Below are 17,206 nucleotides of genomic sequence, written 5' to 3'. Positions count from 1 at the left end.
AGGATCATAAAAGAAAGTGATGTTTTAAACGTGAACATACCTGAAGCACTGGCGGTGATAAAGTTTCCCCTCTACCAGGTATCTCTGCACCAGGTGTACATGCTGCTGGCACAGGGCACACATGCTGCTTTTTGAATTACGAGTCAAAAAGGTGGGGGTATTTGGGCTTCCCTAAATAAAGATAAAAAAAACTTATGCCTACTCTTACAGAGTGTTGGCCTTGCCCTTAGGAGTAAAGGGTCTCATTTATAAACATTGTGCAAACTTAGACATGGGCAGTAACAACAGCAAGCAGTATGTGATTTGATTTTTTCAGGCAGCTGCAGGTTGAACAGTGAAAGCAAAAAATCAATTAGTTGCCATTGGGTACTGCAAATTTGCTTAGTGTTTATAAATGAGCAACTATGAATCATCCCATGCAATAGGTTAATGTACATTTCTGTCCAAAGAGAATCAACTACAAACCTACCTGAGGTAAGGAACCTTCACCGGTATCTTTGGAGGGGGACTCAGAGGCTTCTTTAAGCTGGGGCTTTCCCACTGCAAAGAGTTAAAAAGCTGGGTGTCAGTTTGGGATCATATGAAATATGGTGACCTTTCTCCTCTTGAATTGTACTCACCCGGACTGGTATTATGGAAGTGGTTATAAAACTGGGATAAGTACGTCATAATGCTCAGCCGATCAGGCACTTTCATGGACACCATGTCCTCTGGATCAAGCAATGCTGGTATACCCAGTTCCCGTTCAGCCACTTCAAAAGCCTAGGAACGCAATAAGCACAAGAGGATTTAAGTGAATGATGCTTCTTTATGCTATAGGATCTGGGTTGTTACTAAGCCATCATTAGGCCACAATACCCTAACATTTTCTAGTTAAATTGTGCTTAGTAAGGGGGAATACCTATGCTAGCCATGTTGCACAGTATTTCTTTGCACAAACCATGACCAAACCAAAGCTGTATTTCTTGCTAATGATATGCCTAGAATATTCCCTAATTACAACTTTCAACTGCCAATGACCACAATAACATCAGGATACAGTCCCATTTGGCAGCTTGTAAAGAAATTAGAACGCTTCAATGGGGCTTGGATGAGAAGAAGGTTTGACAGGACAGTCACGAGCAGACCGGAGATGGTAGGAATGTTAGGGCACATGACTGAAGGTGCTAGAAAATTAATAAGCAAAGGAATACAAAGTATGAGAATATACTTTAATTGAAATAATGGTATCATATGCATTGTATAGTGCATCTGATATCAAATATTCCCTATGGAATTAGGATTTTAAGAAGTACATTGAGAAGTTACACACCAGTGGCATGGTGTACTGTATATTAAAGGAGAAGGAAAGCTACCAAATCAGTTTATTGCCAATAGATTAGTCACAATATTGCCAATAGATTAGTCACAATAGTGCAAGCTATAACACTATATGTATTATTAATATTTTATTTATTAATGCTTTACCATACCTGTGTAAACAACTCTAGAAACTCTTCTCTGTTTGTTTAGGATATCAGCTGCCATATTAGCTTGGTGTGACATCACTTGCTGCCTGAGACTCTCCCTGCTCACTCATAGCTCTGGGCTCAGATTACAGCAGGGAGGGGGGGGGGGACAAAGGAGCAAACTGAGCATGCTCAAGCCCAAACCCTGGAGGTTTAAGATGAAAACAGGAAGTCTGATACAGAAGCCCATGTGTAAACAATAGAAGGAAAGAAATGCTTTGTTTCTTTTGACAAAGGACAAAAGAGCAGCATTACTTTGAGGGTTTACTGGGGTATTTATATATACTTTTCTGATAAAGCTTACTTAATTTTAGCTTTTCTTGTCATTTAAGGGTTCCAAATATGCAGGACACCATGGAAATTAGGAAGGAAAATTTTATGTCTGCTGCAGGTAAATGGGATTGCTCTACTAGAAACCCAGTTGTAATTAGAGCAGAATGGAGAGGCCCACAAGGCATTTATCTTATTAAAAACATTTTTCAAAAGGCAAAAAACATATGAAAGCTTTGAAAAATCCCTTCTGACCTGATAAGTGGTTTGGTAGTTCTTTAGGATTGCTTATACCACTGAATGTATGATCTGTGTAATTGTGCATAATAGCTTACTGTTTTTTGCTAGAATAACAATATCTCATCAGTCAACCAACTTTAAGCTTCCAGTTACCGGACGGTCCAAGATCAACAGCAAAAAGAGGGTTAGACACATATTCTGTTATTTCATATTTTTGCTCAGGGTCTGGTGTTAATACAGGAATCTAACATTTTTGCTTCTGATCTCTCTCTTCACCCTGCTGCTTTCCCTCCATCTCCATTAATTTACAGAAGTGTAAAAGCATGTGCCTTAGTAGTCATTCAGAGAGCAACTCTGTCCATGGCCAGCACATTGTGCTGGATTAAGAATTGGCACTAATGTCCACAGGTCCCCAATGCAACCTGGTGCTGCCTAATGTTAGGGGATGCCCAATGGGGCGCACCTGCAATAGTTTTACAGATCCTCTGTCCCCTCTACCCACGTTAAACCTTTGCATTAGCTTTTAGTATGATGAAGACAGTGATAGTCTGAAACAATTTGCAGCTGGGTTTCATTTTGTATTACATGTTTTTTTTTGTTTTTTTTTTAATTATTTAGCTTTTTGTTTAGCAGCTCTCCAGTCTGCAATTTCAGCAATCTGGTTGCTAGGGTCCAAACTATCATGAATATGAGAAAGCAGGACAAATCCAAGGCAGTAGCTATGACTGCAAAGTGCTTTTATTGGGGAGCACTTTTCCCCAAGTCATAGCTACTACCTTGGATTTGTCCTACTTTCTACAGTATTATAATACTGACTGTATCAATTTGGGTGTGGACACAGGACACCTTGCAGGAGAATCCACCTACATGTACTAAAGATGAGCTACAGCCTATTTATAATTGATTTATGAATATGAGAGAGTCTGAATAGGAAGATGAGAAGTAAAAAGTAGCAATAACAATACATTTGTAGCCTTACACAGCATTTGTTTTTAGATGGGGCCAGGGACCCCCATTTGAAAGTACGAATTTATCTCATCGGCTATTTAAAGGGGAAAACACCAATTTTTGTGGGAAAAAACCCTCTTTTTCTGGATTTATTAAACCTCGAGGGTGTAAAACGTCCAAATAAAAAAGAACTCCAACTCAGACCTGCCGAGTTCATGTAGAAGTCAATGGGAGAATGGCCCCCACAGCTATTAATTAATGTTAAATAACATTAATGTTCACACCCAAAAGAAGTCAGAACCATATTATTGGTCAATTTAGCAGTGAGACGCCACTGAAAAATTAGAAGTGAAAGCCGGGATTAGCCGACATTACGTGAAATGAAACAAACAGACCAGGTTAAATAACTGCTAACTGTTTGGATCTATTCTGTCATATTAGCAATTATAATGATGAAGTAATTCAGATCCTGAAGCAGTGACACAGCATACATATATATGAATCATAGCTTTGCTCCCCAGCCTGTTATTATGATGAATGGTGTGTAATTATAACGTATCAGCATTAGCCAAGAGCCGAAACAAACACAAAGCTGTAAATAGTTGAAATAGGGAAGAGGGCCCTGCTCACTGAAGCTTACAGAGGATAGTGGAAACCTAAAACAAGGTCACAAGACTGTTGGTGATCGGATCTGAAGATAATGTGCTACTAGAACTTCCCATAAAGTACTAAGAGGGCAACAGTTATAAATAGCCCCTCCCCCTTCTAACCCAGTGACTCAGATCGTTAGGCTTTCTTGATTAAATGCTCCACTGCTCTAAGCAGTACAGTCATTTAGGGTCCATTTAGGGTCTGGCCACACCAGCAAATTCTGGGAGTTTAGTCGCCCCAGCAACAAATCTCCTCTTCTTTGGGGCGACAATCTCCCCAAACTGCCTTCCCCCTGCCCTCCGCCAGCTTAAAGGAAAATCGCCCGGGGGAATGCATGAGCGGCGCTTCGTTTTCCAAAGTCGAACGAAGTTTCCTCGTGAGGCAACTTCGGAAAACGAATCGCCGCGTGTGCATTCCCCCAGGCGATTTTCATTTAAGCCGGTAGAGGGCAGGGGAAGGCAGTTCGGGGAGATTGTCGCCCCGAAGAAGAGGAGATTTGTCACTCAGGCGACTAATCTCCCAGAATCTGCTCGTGTGGACAGACTCTTAAGGGTAAGAACATAGGGGACATTCGTGGAAGGCGTCATTTTCATGGGATTATGTGGTACAATTGGTTTAGACACAGAGATGCCCTGCATTGTCAGTACAATATTTTGGAACATTTTGTTGCCCTTGCTGGAAGCAATTTCACACGTTTTGTGTGTTCTTACCCATTTATGTTAATAAATATGCCCCTTATGTATTAGAGTTCTGTACCAGTTCTGTACCAAGGCAACCACAGCCCTTTAGCAGTAAAGATCTGTGTCTCTAAAGATGCCCCAGTAGTTCCCCATAGCCTTTTCTGCTGATTCACTGCACATGCTCTGTGCTGCTGTCACTTACTGACCTTAGGGACTGACTCAAAAATATACTGTATATATAGAATATAAAAGTCACAATTCAAAGCTTATTAGTAATTAACTTGCTTTTTCATTCGGAAGCCTAACAGGATCAGAAGATTGATACAGTAAGTTTGGTAAACAATATATACAGTGCCTTGCAAAAGTATTCACCCCCTTGGTATTTTTCATGTTGTGTTGCCTCACAACCTGGAATTAAAATGGATTGTTTTGAGAGTTTGCACCATTTCATTTACAGAACATGCCTACAACTTTGAAGATTTTTTTTTTGTGAAGCAAACAACAAATAGGACAAAATCTTCAGCGTGCATAACTGTTCACCCCCCCCCTAAAGTCAGTACTTTGTAGAGCCACCTTTTGCGGCAATTACAGCTGCAAGTCGCTTTGGATAAGTCTCTAGGAACTTGCCACATCTTGTCACTGGGATTTTTGCCCATTCCTCAAGGCAAAACTGCTCCAGCTCCTTCATGTTGGATGGTTTTCGCTTGTGAACAGCAATCTTCAAATCTGACCACAGAATTTCAATTGGATTGAGGTCTGGACTTTGACTAGGCCATTCCAACACATTTAAACGTTTCCCCTTAAACCACTCGAGTGTTGCTTTAGCAGTAAGCAGTATTTAGCCCATGAATCTCTGCAGTTTGGACAGAATTTGGGGTGGCGTGGGAAGGCCAGTAAAAGAGCACCAGGGGACAGTTAATAAGAATATCTCAGCTAGGCCAAGTTAGCCTTTTCTTAGCCCTGCCAATCTCTTGCAGTTCATGTATCTTATTTGAACCACCTTCTGAGATTTGTATCCACAGCAGTCAGAGCAGGTTAAGTGAAGAGGGAATTGCACCACATACAATCCTGTTTTTCATAAAACTGGTACAGATTTCTTAATCAAAGTATATTGGGGACAGGTGTTTTTTTTCAGTAAAGAAAGTAAAATGGGATTTTATTTTTGACTTTACATCCCCTTTAAAGTTAGAAGAGCTTTGTGCAACAGTGTGTATTTGGATCAGAACTATACATGTACCTTACTCAGGCTCTTGCAAATTCTCCACATAGACATAATGGCTAATATAATCAGTGTCTCAATCGTGATGTTACGGCCTGTATGGTGACTCTATATCTAATTCACATACCTGTCATATGCAGACACACCCCGGCATTAGCCAAACCCCAAACTTGTTTTTATACGTCTATTAGATCACAAATGTCAATTTTTTTCTCCACCAATATGTAATTTAAGTTATGACAGCTACAACACAAGTAACATAAGCATAAGGAACACACTAGGACTGAATTGGACCAACTGCAATTCGTTTTCATCGGTCTATTATAAGTTATAAAATGAAAGCAAAGATCTGATTGGTTGCTATAGGTGATTACGCCGCTAATTTAAGATCAAGATTTAAGATATAGTGTGCACATTGCATTTATTCTCTATATGTTTGTATTTATACACACACAAACTGGAGTTATCATGCAGCTTTTTTTTACCTGAAATATCCTTTATGGCAGCACTACCAACTATAATAATTCACTGTGCTGATTTTGCCAGGGGATTGCATAGGAAACATAATATAGGGATCTTTTATCCGGAAATCCGTTATCCAGAAAGCTCAGAATTATGGAAAGGCCGTCTCCCATATTTCATATCCATTTTATCCACATAAAATTATTTGCTTTTTCTCTGTAGTAATACAACATTGCTTTGTACTTGATCCAAACTAAGATATAATTAATCCTTATTGGAGGAAAAACAAGCCTATTGGGTTTATTTAATGTCTACATGATTTTCTAGTAGACATGAGGTATGAAGATTCAAATTATGGAAAGTTATCCAGAAAACCCTAGGTCCCGAGAATTCTGGATAACAGGTCCCATACCTGTAACTACAAAGAATTATGCACTTTTTGGTTTTACCAAAAACCCTAAATTTATAACAGCTGCCAGACTTCTTGCCTATTAGCTTGAGTAAGTATGTTGTAGATACAATAACAATAGGACCATGTTGTATCTGCACACCTATAAAATGACGTGCTGCATTGTACCCTAGTCACAAAATGTGTCACATGCAACAGTTTGCTGTTGTTTCCCTACACCCGTATGTGATGCAAGTGAAAGCTCATCAGTCATGCATGCATATTAAAAGCAGCCAGCTTTAGAAAGATGTTCATCAGGTTAAACTGGAGCTGTTTTGGGCTCATACACAGCTACAACACAACAGGGTGAGTGGAACATCACTAATACCAAAGCTTTATTGTGTTTTTAAAAAACAATTAAACAAATAGTTCCTCCCATCACAGTCATTTTTATTACTGACAGAACACTAAAGCTGGGCATACACGGCTTGGTGAAGTCAAAATAATTCTGAGCCAAATTGGGCTAAACCAATCATAATGATTCCCTATACACCGCTCAGTAGAGATTGGGGGGGGCCACATCAGCAGTTTATATAAATGGCCAAAGTGTAATAGCATGCAATGGTTTTGATGGAGTGGTAGTTAAAAACCTACTACTCGCCACAAGCACCACCCCAGTATCATTAATTGGAAACACGGTGGGGCTCATTTATAAACACTGGGCAAATTTGCTCCTGGGCAGTAACCCATAGCAACCAATCAGAGGATTGCTTTGTGTTCACCCTGCAGCCGACTGAAAAAAGCTAACCACTGATTGGTTGCTATGGGCTACTGCGCATGTGTTTATAAATAAGCCCAAGTGGGTCTTTCTGGATCCACAACAAGCAAAGGCAATCAAAACAACCCATGAGCCACTGGCCTTAAAGTACAACAAACAGGATATACAGTAGTATTTGTAAAGCTGATTTTGGAATCCGCTTGTGTGGTGACATTGTATATGATCTATCAGTCTCTAAGAGCTCAGACTTTTAGCTGCACATGAACTCAGTGAATGTGAAAATTTCCCTTATCCTCAAAAGATATATTTGATGTGTCATGTCATGTGATATAGTTGTATGTTCCCTCGTCCCCTGTAGGCTCCAGTGAGCACAACTCTCCTCCTTGTTGGATTTTTATTTTGGCATCGGTTTTACCCATATTAATAACAAGACGGCAAACTACAGTCCATACATAAGCAATATATATTGCTACAGCACAATTAATGGCTTAATTTTTAATTGATCAAATAAAGAAAACCATTTCCTAAAATGTATAATTTATATGAATAAGCAGTAACACCAAAAGATGAAAGTGTTTTAAAGTAATGAAAATATCATGTAGTGTTGCCCTGCACTTGTATCACTCATCATTTTGCTTCAGAAACACTACTATAGTTCATATAAACAAGCTGCTGTGTAGCAATGGTGGAAACTGAAAAATGCTCTGAATAAAAATATACGGTGTGTTATGACTTTATAAGTGAACATATACTAATGCTACCAACAATGCACATGTTCCCCTTTACCCCCTCCATCACCCTATGCAAGATTTGCTTATCACTGTATTTGTATGTAAACAGATAAGATTTGTAAATAATCTGCAAAAGTGATAACTCTGTATTGTAATTTTGTTTGATAGCATTTCCCTGTTTGTTTCCCTTATAATGCAAATAAAAACATATTTGAAAGAAACTGAAAAATGGCTATATGGCACAGGTTAAATAGTAGATAACAGATAACACCATTATGTTTTACAGAGCTTATCTGCTGTGTAACCTGAGCCTTTTCTCCTTTGAATGACTGCCCCCATTGCTACACAGCAGCTTATTTATATAAACCAGGGGTCCCCAACCTTTTGAACCTGTGAGCAACATTCAGAAGTAAAAGCAGTTGGGGAGCAACACTAGCATGAAAAATGTTCTTGTGGTTCCAAATAAGGGCTGTGATTGGCCATTTGGTAGCTCTTATTTGGATTGTCAACCTACATTGAGACTCTGTTTGGCAGTACACCTGGTTTTTATACAACCAAAACTTGTTTCCAAGCCTGGAATTAAAAAATAAGCACCTGCTTTGAGGCCACTGGGAGCAACATCCAAGTGGTTGGAGAGCAACATGTTGCTCACAAGCTACTGGTTGGGGATCACTGATATAAACTATAGTAGTGTTTCTGAAGTAAACACAGCAGTTTTACCAGTGCAGGGCAACACTGTATTATATTTTTATTACTTTAAAACACTTATTTTTTGATGTTACTGTTTTTGATGAGGCTATACAGTACCTTCCTGCGCACCTAACTTATCCCTCATACTCCATTTCTTACAGGACAAGGAAACTGAAATTCATTGGGGGTGCCAATTTGTTAGACACCCTTCTGGAAATCAATCACTAGGCTTGGACCCGAGGCTGGCTCTGTTCTTTGCTAAAATACTCCCCACAATCCCAGGGTATATATAAGTGCCAAGCCACCATCTTCAGATTCTTCGGAGAAGAGATGGTGGCTTATAGACAAATATTTGGTACCAGTATATTTTTTTTGGCAAAGAGGAAGAAGTGATCCAAGGTTAGATATCATATTTACTAGGAGTAGTCTATAACATTGGCACCCTCCATAAATTTCCATTTCCTTGTCCTCTAACTCAAGATGCTGACGACAGCACCATCGGTATCTCCCATAGGCATTACCTATAAGGTATGCTCCTTTAGGGTGCAACAATTTGGGAAACTGCCTAATTAATTCTCTAAGACCTGATGCACTCAGTGTTTCATGTTCTTTATGACTTATATATATGAGAGAGCCTCTAAGACTTCGATCCTGGACACTTGACACATTTTTATGTACGATGTTGAAAACAACTCATGTTTTTAAACTTCATTTCACAACTCTATTTGCTGCTGCAGTGTATGTATGCAGATTGTTGTTTTTGTCTTGCACCTGTTCCAGCATTTTTGGTGTTTTAAACACAGATCCACATGTGTGTTTACATGGGTTACTATGGTAACCAGAGGTTTTTGGCACCATTTTCACCTGCGGTAGGGTATTTAGCAGTTTGTGTTGGTCATAGTCTTGTTTGTTATCCCTTGGAAAGAGCACAGGTGGTGTTTGAAACTGACTTTTTCCAATAAACTGTTTTTTTCACATATATTCGCATTGAGTGCAGTACTGTGTAGTTACTGGTGATGTTAGTGACCCTTTGAAGCTGAGGTTGAATACAAGGTCCTTCCATGTACACTTAAATGTATTGCAAAGGAGAACTAAACCCACTTAGGTACAATAGCCCCCTTAACTCTTCCTTCAGCCCCCTAATTTCTCCCTCCCCATACAGTCTATTATGTAAAAATGTTTGAAAACCTGAGCTAAAAACGCAGAGCAGCGCAGCGGTTAAACCAGGCACCATCTTCTGTCCATTAAAATACTCTTGTATGCTAGTAAGGAATCCGCTTTTGTACCTAGGGGGGTTTAGTTCTCCTTTAAAAACTTCAGCATATCCGCTATTGTTAGGGATAATTTAGGAATAAAATACTAATTGGGGAAAGTAATAAAAGTAAGTAATGGCAAAATATTTCCAATGTTTGTAAAATGTATGCCTCTGTGCATACAAATTTTCCTTTGAAAGAATATAAACATATCTTATATGAACTTGGGAGTCTGCAACCACTTCCGAAAGTGGAAGTATATGTAATAAAACTTATTACTGAAAAAGTTATTTATGTTACGAAAAATTACACCACCTTCAACATGTCTTAAAATGCACAATACAATAACAGTCTAATGAAAAATACTATACTGTGAAATGAGAATACTTTTCCTTATTCTTACATTCCCCCATTAGTGTATTTTTCTACAGTATGTTTATAAGGACAGCACAAATAGCAACCAAAGCTCCAGACCCTCCAAATGCAAAACAGCAGGATTTCCGAGAAATAAATCACACTTTCTTCAAGGTTTCCCATTTCTATACTCTGCTGTTTAGTTCCCAACTACTGGATAATCTATGCTTTTCTAATTATAAATGTGCAATAGAGTGAAACTGGTTCACTGACATCACATAACATGTTCCAAAACCCAATCCAAACACATCTTCAAGGGCTGGATTGTGAAAATAATTATGCCATACAAACAAGTCTATGGAGTCCCTGAGCACACTGGAGGGGACCAGAAAGAATCCTAGGAGAGCCACATCAGACTGATGGGTTTCCAGTTGGACATTAAACTCATCATAGATTAGTGCTTGCTGTCTGAGAGGGATGTAATACATCTGTTTTTGTCAGATCCATAGGCTACAGGCACACAGGGCTGATTCTTGGTCCATTGATAAATGCAGTGCCTTTCAGTACAGGCTCAGGAGTCAATGTAGGCCAGTGGATCGACGGAATCTCAGCCTGCATTTATCCACAGGCCAAGAATCAGTACTGTGTGTCTGTAGCATAAACATGAGCGATATAAAGCAGATGAGTATGCATTTCCATGCCAAAATCTGTTCAGTGTGTCTGCACCATACCTGTTGCATTGCCATGCAGCACAGACACAGTTGCCAGAGTAGGCCAGTAGATCAGCTGCAGCTTTTGTTTGCGGGCAGGAACATGGAACTGAGGTCGGCCTGAAAACACAAAAGCAGACATTTTCGGGCCAACCTCTGCTTTATGAGCCTGCACACAAGCAGACTCTGCTCTCTGCAGTGCAGATCAAAGGAGCGAGGAAAAAGAGCAGACCTGGTTCTCTCAGCCTGCAAAAAAAAAACAAACACAGGCCAAGAGCATATCAAGGACAGAAGAGGAGTCATTCTCAGCCTGCATTTCTCCATAGGCCAAGATCTGACAGTCTGGCCAAGAATCTGCTCCTCTGCTGCGGCTGTCCGGTTTGATGTGCTCTTGGCACACAAAATTTTGCATTTCACCTTGAAATTTGCCATGTCTGCCTGCACCCAAGCAGAGGCAATGTTTCCAGGTGCAAGTAGAGCAGCAGCAAAGGAAGATCGGCGAAGCGGATTCACAGGTCAAGGTCTGCTTGGTCTGGCACTAGCCTAAATGTGGGCATACACTGTCAGATAAGCTCGTCTGGAGAAATTGTGGGCTGATTTGTGGATAGATATTGGTCAGGCAGGTCTGCAGCCATATTTAGCTACTAGACTTGCCATTCGCAGCCTGAAGCTTATTACTTCTCTAGTGTATCAGGGTTGTAAAACATTAAGAAAGTACATGGCTAGAGTTCTGCTGTGGAAAACATCCACACCCCAGCTAGGCTTTTTATAAAGAAATTTTATACAGGTTTGTTTAAGTAAATATAGAATTATAACTGTATACCAAAAGTTTCCAAATTGTTGCATCACAAGACTCTGGGTGAATATTTATTTGCTCATCTAGATACCTCTGTAAACTATGCATAATTGCTAACCCAAATTTTGTTTGACCTATAGCAGGATATCAGGGTATTCACATATCTTTAGCCCTGTTAGGAGGCCTGTAATGGGTGCCCTAACCAAACTTTGATGACAAAAAAGCAGGCTATAAGTTTGAATGGATTAGCTATGGATGCACCAGATTAATACATTTTGGACTAGATTTGAGTACAAGCAACAAAACTGCATCATCTGTGAACACCGTCCTGGGTTTAGTGCAATGCATGACTGCATACAATAAATTAAATAAAAATAAGACTAAGCAGTAGGCAGCCCTTAACTGAAGTTCTGATTGCAATTTCTCTATGCCAGGATGCCACAACTTACCAGGCGGTTGTTTTCGAAGACATTTTCTTTAGAAAGAGAATCAAAGTCACTGAGGATAGAAAGGAAAGAGGCAATAATTTAGAGTGGAAAACGGAGAAACGGAGAAGCGTACGTAACCAAAGTCTAAAATAGTCTCTACAATACTGAGGCTTTGTACAGAACACAAAACCCTCCTTTATTATAAATTAGCATAAAATGGGGCTCGCTGCTAACAGGTGGGCTATTACTGCAGCTGTTCCACATTCTATATTACACAAAAGTTGGTAAACAGACTTGAGGGATCACTTCTCTTAATTCCCTGTGCTGCCTCAAATATGTTTCCCTGATATGCTACTGTAATCAGAGTACAATTTCTATAAAAGATAAAATCATGAAATAAAAATGTTTGATTTCTGCACAGTAATGACAGATTTGCAATAACAATTACAGTATAATTTCTACAAACCCATTTGAGCATAATTTTCAGGCAGAGGAATGAAACTACTTGCCAGCAAGAAAATGACAAAGCAAGCGAAGGAGAGAATCTTTAGGCACAATGACGAGTGGATGAAAACGAGTTTATTCCTGACCTGAGCACTATATGCAAGGAGTTTGTTTGTCCCATCACCTTAAATATGCATGAGGTTTTTGTTCTGGGGACTCTAGTTTATTCCCATACTCCTAAAATCTTTAATATAGGTTAAATGGCCCCTGATGAAAGTGTTTATTATGTGGATGTAATTGGGAGCTTAGATTGTAAACTCAACTTCGGAATAACCTGGACATAGAAATAAAGTAGCATTTGTTATGAACAGCTTTTAAAAGCCCTTATAAAATAGTGTTTGTCCTGCAGCATGGAGACATTATCTACTATTATTGTCCTCTCTTTATAAAGAGCCGACATGTTACACAGCACTTGGTTACACAGAGATTGACCATAAGATTAAATCAGGTAAATATCCGAAGAGTTTTCTCAATGGGGGGGGGGAATAAGGACCTTAGCACATGGGGAGATTTGTCACCTATGGTTACATCTGTGCTGCAGTGGGCAGAGCTACTATTAGAAGCTACTTGTTGTGGCTACAAAATTCCAAAAAATACCCTGCCATAGACAATACTGAGAACTGCTTCTGCTAAAACATACGTAGTGTCTTAGGAAAGCCAATTATTACTATTGTCTATTGTGTAGCCTGTGAGAAGTAGCTGCTACTAGTAGCTCTATGATCGCTGCAAGTAAAAACTATTACTAGCGCGGATCCCCCTTAAGGGCCGGGGCACATGGGTAGATTTGGGGGATTTAGTCGTCTGGCGACTAATCGCCTCTTCTGCGTGGCGACCATCTCCCCGAACTGCCTTCCCCCTACTATAATGAGAAACCGCCAGAAGAAGAAGAAATCTCCTCTTCTTTGGGGCGACTAATCTCCCCGAACTGCCTCCCCGCCAGCTAAAATGCAAATCCCCGGCGGGATGGCACTCGGCACGATTCAATTCATGGGGCAACATTGGGCAACTTCAGAAAACAAAACCATCCTGCCGGCGATTTGCATTTCAGCTGGCGGGAAGGCAGGAGGCGGCAGTTTGGGGAGATTTGTCGCCGGGTACTAATCTCCCTGAATCTGCCTGTGTGCCCTGACTCTTATTGTGGAAATTTGTTTCCCTTAACATTTTGCTAGTAATTCCCACATCTCTAAGAGAACTATAAACAGTTTGATTGCTTTAATAATCTAATATGCAGCATCTGGTTTCTGACAAAGCTACTCAGCCCTGCAATCTGTCCAGCCAAGACTGCTGATTTCCCAGCACAACATTTGCCAGTGTTAGCCCTGGTGGGACAAATTTCAGCACGTACAGGTTATGAAACTCTGAGTTGACTTCTAATATCCTAATATTTTATCACAGGGAGTACATTATTAATAAGGCTTAAGGCTGGGTACAATGGATATTTTGTTTCCGTTTGTACCCATGTTTAAGGGGTAATGCAATTCTAGATGGAACACAGAAACCTTACATGTGCAGCCAAAAGGGATATTTTTCAAGGAATGGACTATGGACAGATATGCTTACATACATGAGGCACAGGTACTATATTTACAGGTTACAATGCCTCCCTGTCTTATGAACATGACACCAATGTTTTGCACATTCATGGTACATTCCATCTAGGTACATCACATACCCTGACTGAAGCCTTTCAGGAAGTCTAAAATATTAGATTCTGCCCCTTCCTGGATGAAATAGAAGTTCTTCTTACTCACATTAGATCAGGCTGATGGCGGTGAATGAGGGCGCAGAAGGCAAGTCCATCCCGAAAGGAGGAGCTGAGGTCATTTATCAGAACGCCAGGGTAACCCTCACACTGCCGGGAGCACCACAGCTGTAGATTTCGTGAGGCAGACATCATTCTGGTGCTGGCCAATAAAACAGAATAAAAACAAATTAAAGGTTGCTGAATATCAGTGCTGTGTTCTACATGCTGCCCTCAAGGGTTGGATTTACCTTATACAGAATAAAGGATAACACTGGGGTGTGCCATTCTGCAAGAATAATGGGATAGAAGGGGATGAAATAGAGAGAGAGTTCTGGGCAATGGAACTGATGCAAGCAAATTAAATAGGTACGCAAAGAAATGGGAACAAATAGACCAGGGATGCCCACAGAGTAGATATCTCCAGTGTTGCCAATGACTCTGTTTAAGACTGCCTGTTCTTGGTCCCTCCAGCTTGCACCAGGCTGTGTTGGGATGGGGAACTGCATTGTAGTAAAGGTATAAGTTAAAAAATAACATAGAAGTGAAAAGGCTACTAGGGGTAGCCTGACACCTCAGGGAACTATAAAAGGCAATGTCAGGTTAGGGGGTTGGTGAGGGCACAAAACAATGTAGCCTGGCACCTCAGGGAACTATAAAAAGCAATGTCAGGAGGGTAGGCGAGGGAACAGAACAATGTAGCCTGGAACCTCAGGGTAATGTTCCCTTTAAAGCTGCCCATAGATGCAAAGATCCGATTGTTCAAATCCTCGAATGATAGGACTTCCCCATCTCCCGACCTGCCACTAAGCATTCAGATCAAATAAAGTACAAAACAACAGATCAGCCGATGTTCTGCCCCTGACAGCAATCGTACGAAAGTTATGTCCGACTTAAGTTGGCCATACACGGGCCGATAAAAGCTGCCGACAGACCGAGTCGGCAGCTTATTGGCCCGTGTATGGGGCCCCCCCGGCCAGATCTCGATCGGATGGGACAAAAAATCCCGTCGGATCTCTGCCGCATCTGTTCGTTAATGCGGTCCCGTCATCCGACCGCCTGTTCCCATTCGTTAGGATCCGATATTGCCCACCTCAAAGTGGGCATATTGGAGAGAGATCCGCTCGTTTGGAGACATCGCCAAATGAGCGGATCTCACCTTAAAGCTGGTGACAGTCTCCCTCTGAAAATCATACAATTGGCAATACACGCAGAGATATTATCGGCAGCCGACAGAAATCTTCTAACCTGTCCGATCGACTAAAGAACCGATCTCCACCAGACGAAAGATGTCTGGATTCTCCAAACACAGTCCGAAAATCTTACAAATCCTCGATTCGTACGATCAGATCTTTGCATCTATGGCCAGCTTAAGAGGTGCACTTGTGCTCTTGCATACACATACACACTTTCAGGTCAGCGCACATAACAAATTGTGGTGTGCAAAGAATTTTATGTGCACACACAAGTTTAAAATGTACGCACAACAAAAAAATGCTTGTGCACATGCCCGAGAAGGAATTAGAGGGACCTTGCCTCAGGGAACTATAAAAGGAAATGTCAGGTTAGGGGGTTGGTGAGGGCACAGAACAATGTAGCCTGGCACCTCAGGGAACTATAAAAGGCAATGTCAGACTAGAGATATAAGATGGAGCAAGTCCTAATGAACAGAAGGCGTTTGGGGATGAGGGGCAAATAGAGGACAAGGAATAGTTACCTAGAGGAGGTGGGCGGTTAGGAGGGCACCAGGGAAGGCACTGCAATAAAAAAAACATTACTACAGGGACCCTCATCTCTCAGTGTAACTACAACTCCCTAGGGGAGATTCTGGGAACTGTAGTCCAACAAGAGCCGCACAGCACAGCTTGAAGCCCTGATGTTCTGCTGAAACAGGTTCATGGGGTTCTCTGGGTAAGGGGACGGGATATGCGGGGTTCTCGCACCTGGTATGTTCCGTAGCACTGCCGGAAATCCTTCGGCCTGGCTCTCAGCTCTGTTCCCCGGTCTTCCTCAATATCGCCAGCCCGATTTCTGCTCTCTGGGGCGGTGCCTGTTTGTGGGGCGGAGTCTGGGTGTGCTGCGGCTCCTCCTCCTGTGAGGCGGGGAATGGCGAGGGGCAGCACTGCCTGTGTGTGGATGTACCGGTGCTGGGCGCTGCTCCTGGGCAGCCTGCTGTGGGGAAAGCTCTCGGAAGGGAGCATGTTATTAGGGGTGCCTCCCACTTTCGGTTTTAGGGTGACCCCAACATCTCAGAGAAAGGTCCAACCAGATAGTTGCTAGTTGTCGTTAGTATGTACTGGAGCGGGATGAGGGGCCTACAGAATGTCGGTGGGGGTCGAAAGGTTGTAAAGGGGGACTGAACCTTCCCACATTACCAGTTCCCCCCCTCCAAACGCGCACACAGTGGAACCTGCGAATAGTGACAGGAACTTGACTGGACTCCTAGTGACAGGACTGTACCAATACAATATTATATACATAGTGAATAGTCGTGTTCAGGTTTCCTAGAAATGTCTACTCTACTACACCAGGGGTCAGTCCCTGCAAAACATTCATAAGTGGCAAGGAATCACTAAATAAAGGGGTGCAGCTGTGGATTTGGACACAAATATGTCACTAAATGGCCTTTATGGTCATACTGGTAACACTGCACATCAAACATGGGGTCATTTTGAGCATTTGCTGAGTGGTGATTAACAACAGGGACAAAACACCAGAGCTTACAGGCATTGTTGTAGAATTGTCTGTGTCTCATGCAGGTTAAAGTTATGGAGACACAACGCTCAAAATCATATTGTGTAAAAAAAAGAATGTACCGGTGCATTATACTCAATTAGCTATAGAAGAATTGTGCT

At 41.3% G+C, this 17,206-nt stretch overlaps 1 protein-coding gene across 3 annotated transcripts in view; it reads right to left on the bottom strand.

Moving 5' to 3' along the window:
* The window catches only part of micall1.S (MICAL like 1 S homeolog), a 44,051-nt gene extending 27,426 nt beyond the window's left edge, over positions 1–16,625 (bottom strand). For 2 of the 3 annotated variants that reach the window (XR_001935582.2, XM_018261248.2), the window contains exons 1-6: positions 16,295–16,625; positions 14,362–14,514; positions 12,128–12,176; positions 621–762; positions 470–540; positions 41–171 (exon numbers count right to left, since the gene is read on the bottom strand). Coding sequence is in view for 2 of the 3 variants with exons in the window: in XM_018261248.2 (XP_018116737.1) it covers positions 41–171; positions 470–540; positions 621–762; positions 12,128–12,176; positions 14,362–14,507 (539 nt within the window). In the remaining variant the exon portion in view is untranslated. Of the gene's footprint in view, positions 1–40; positions 172–469; positions 541–620; positions 763–12,127; positions 12,177–14,361; positions 14,515–16,068; positions 16,175–16,294 lie in introns of those variants that run through there. The other variant, XM_018261249.2, reaches the window with a different exon arrangement.
* Positions 16,626–17,206: the final 581 nt, after the last annotated feature.

This window comes from Xenopus laevis, chromosome 4S (assembly GCF_017654675.1).
Source record: "Xenopus laevis strain J_2021 chromosome 4S, Xenopus_laevis_v10.1, whole genome shotgun sequence".
NCBI lineage: Eukaryota > Metazoa > Chordata > Amphibia > Anura > Pipidae > Xenopus > Xenopus laevis.
The sequence above is the reverse complement of the archived record's forward strand: the minus strand, read 5'-3'. Positions and strand labels throughout refer to the sequence as shown.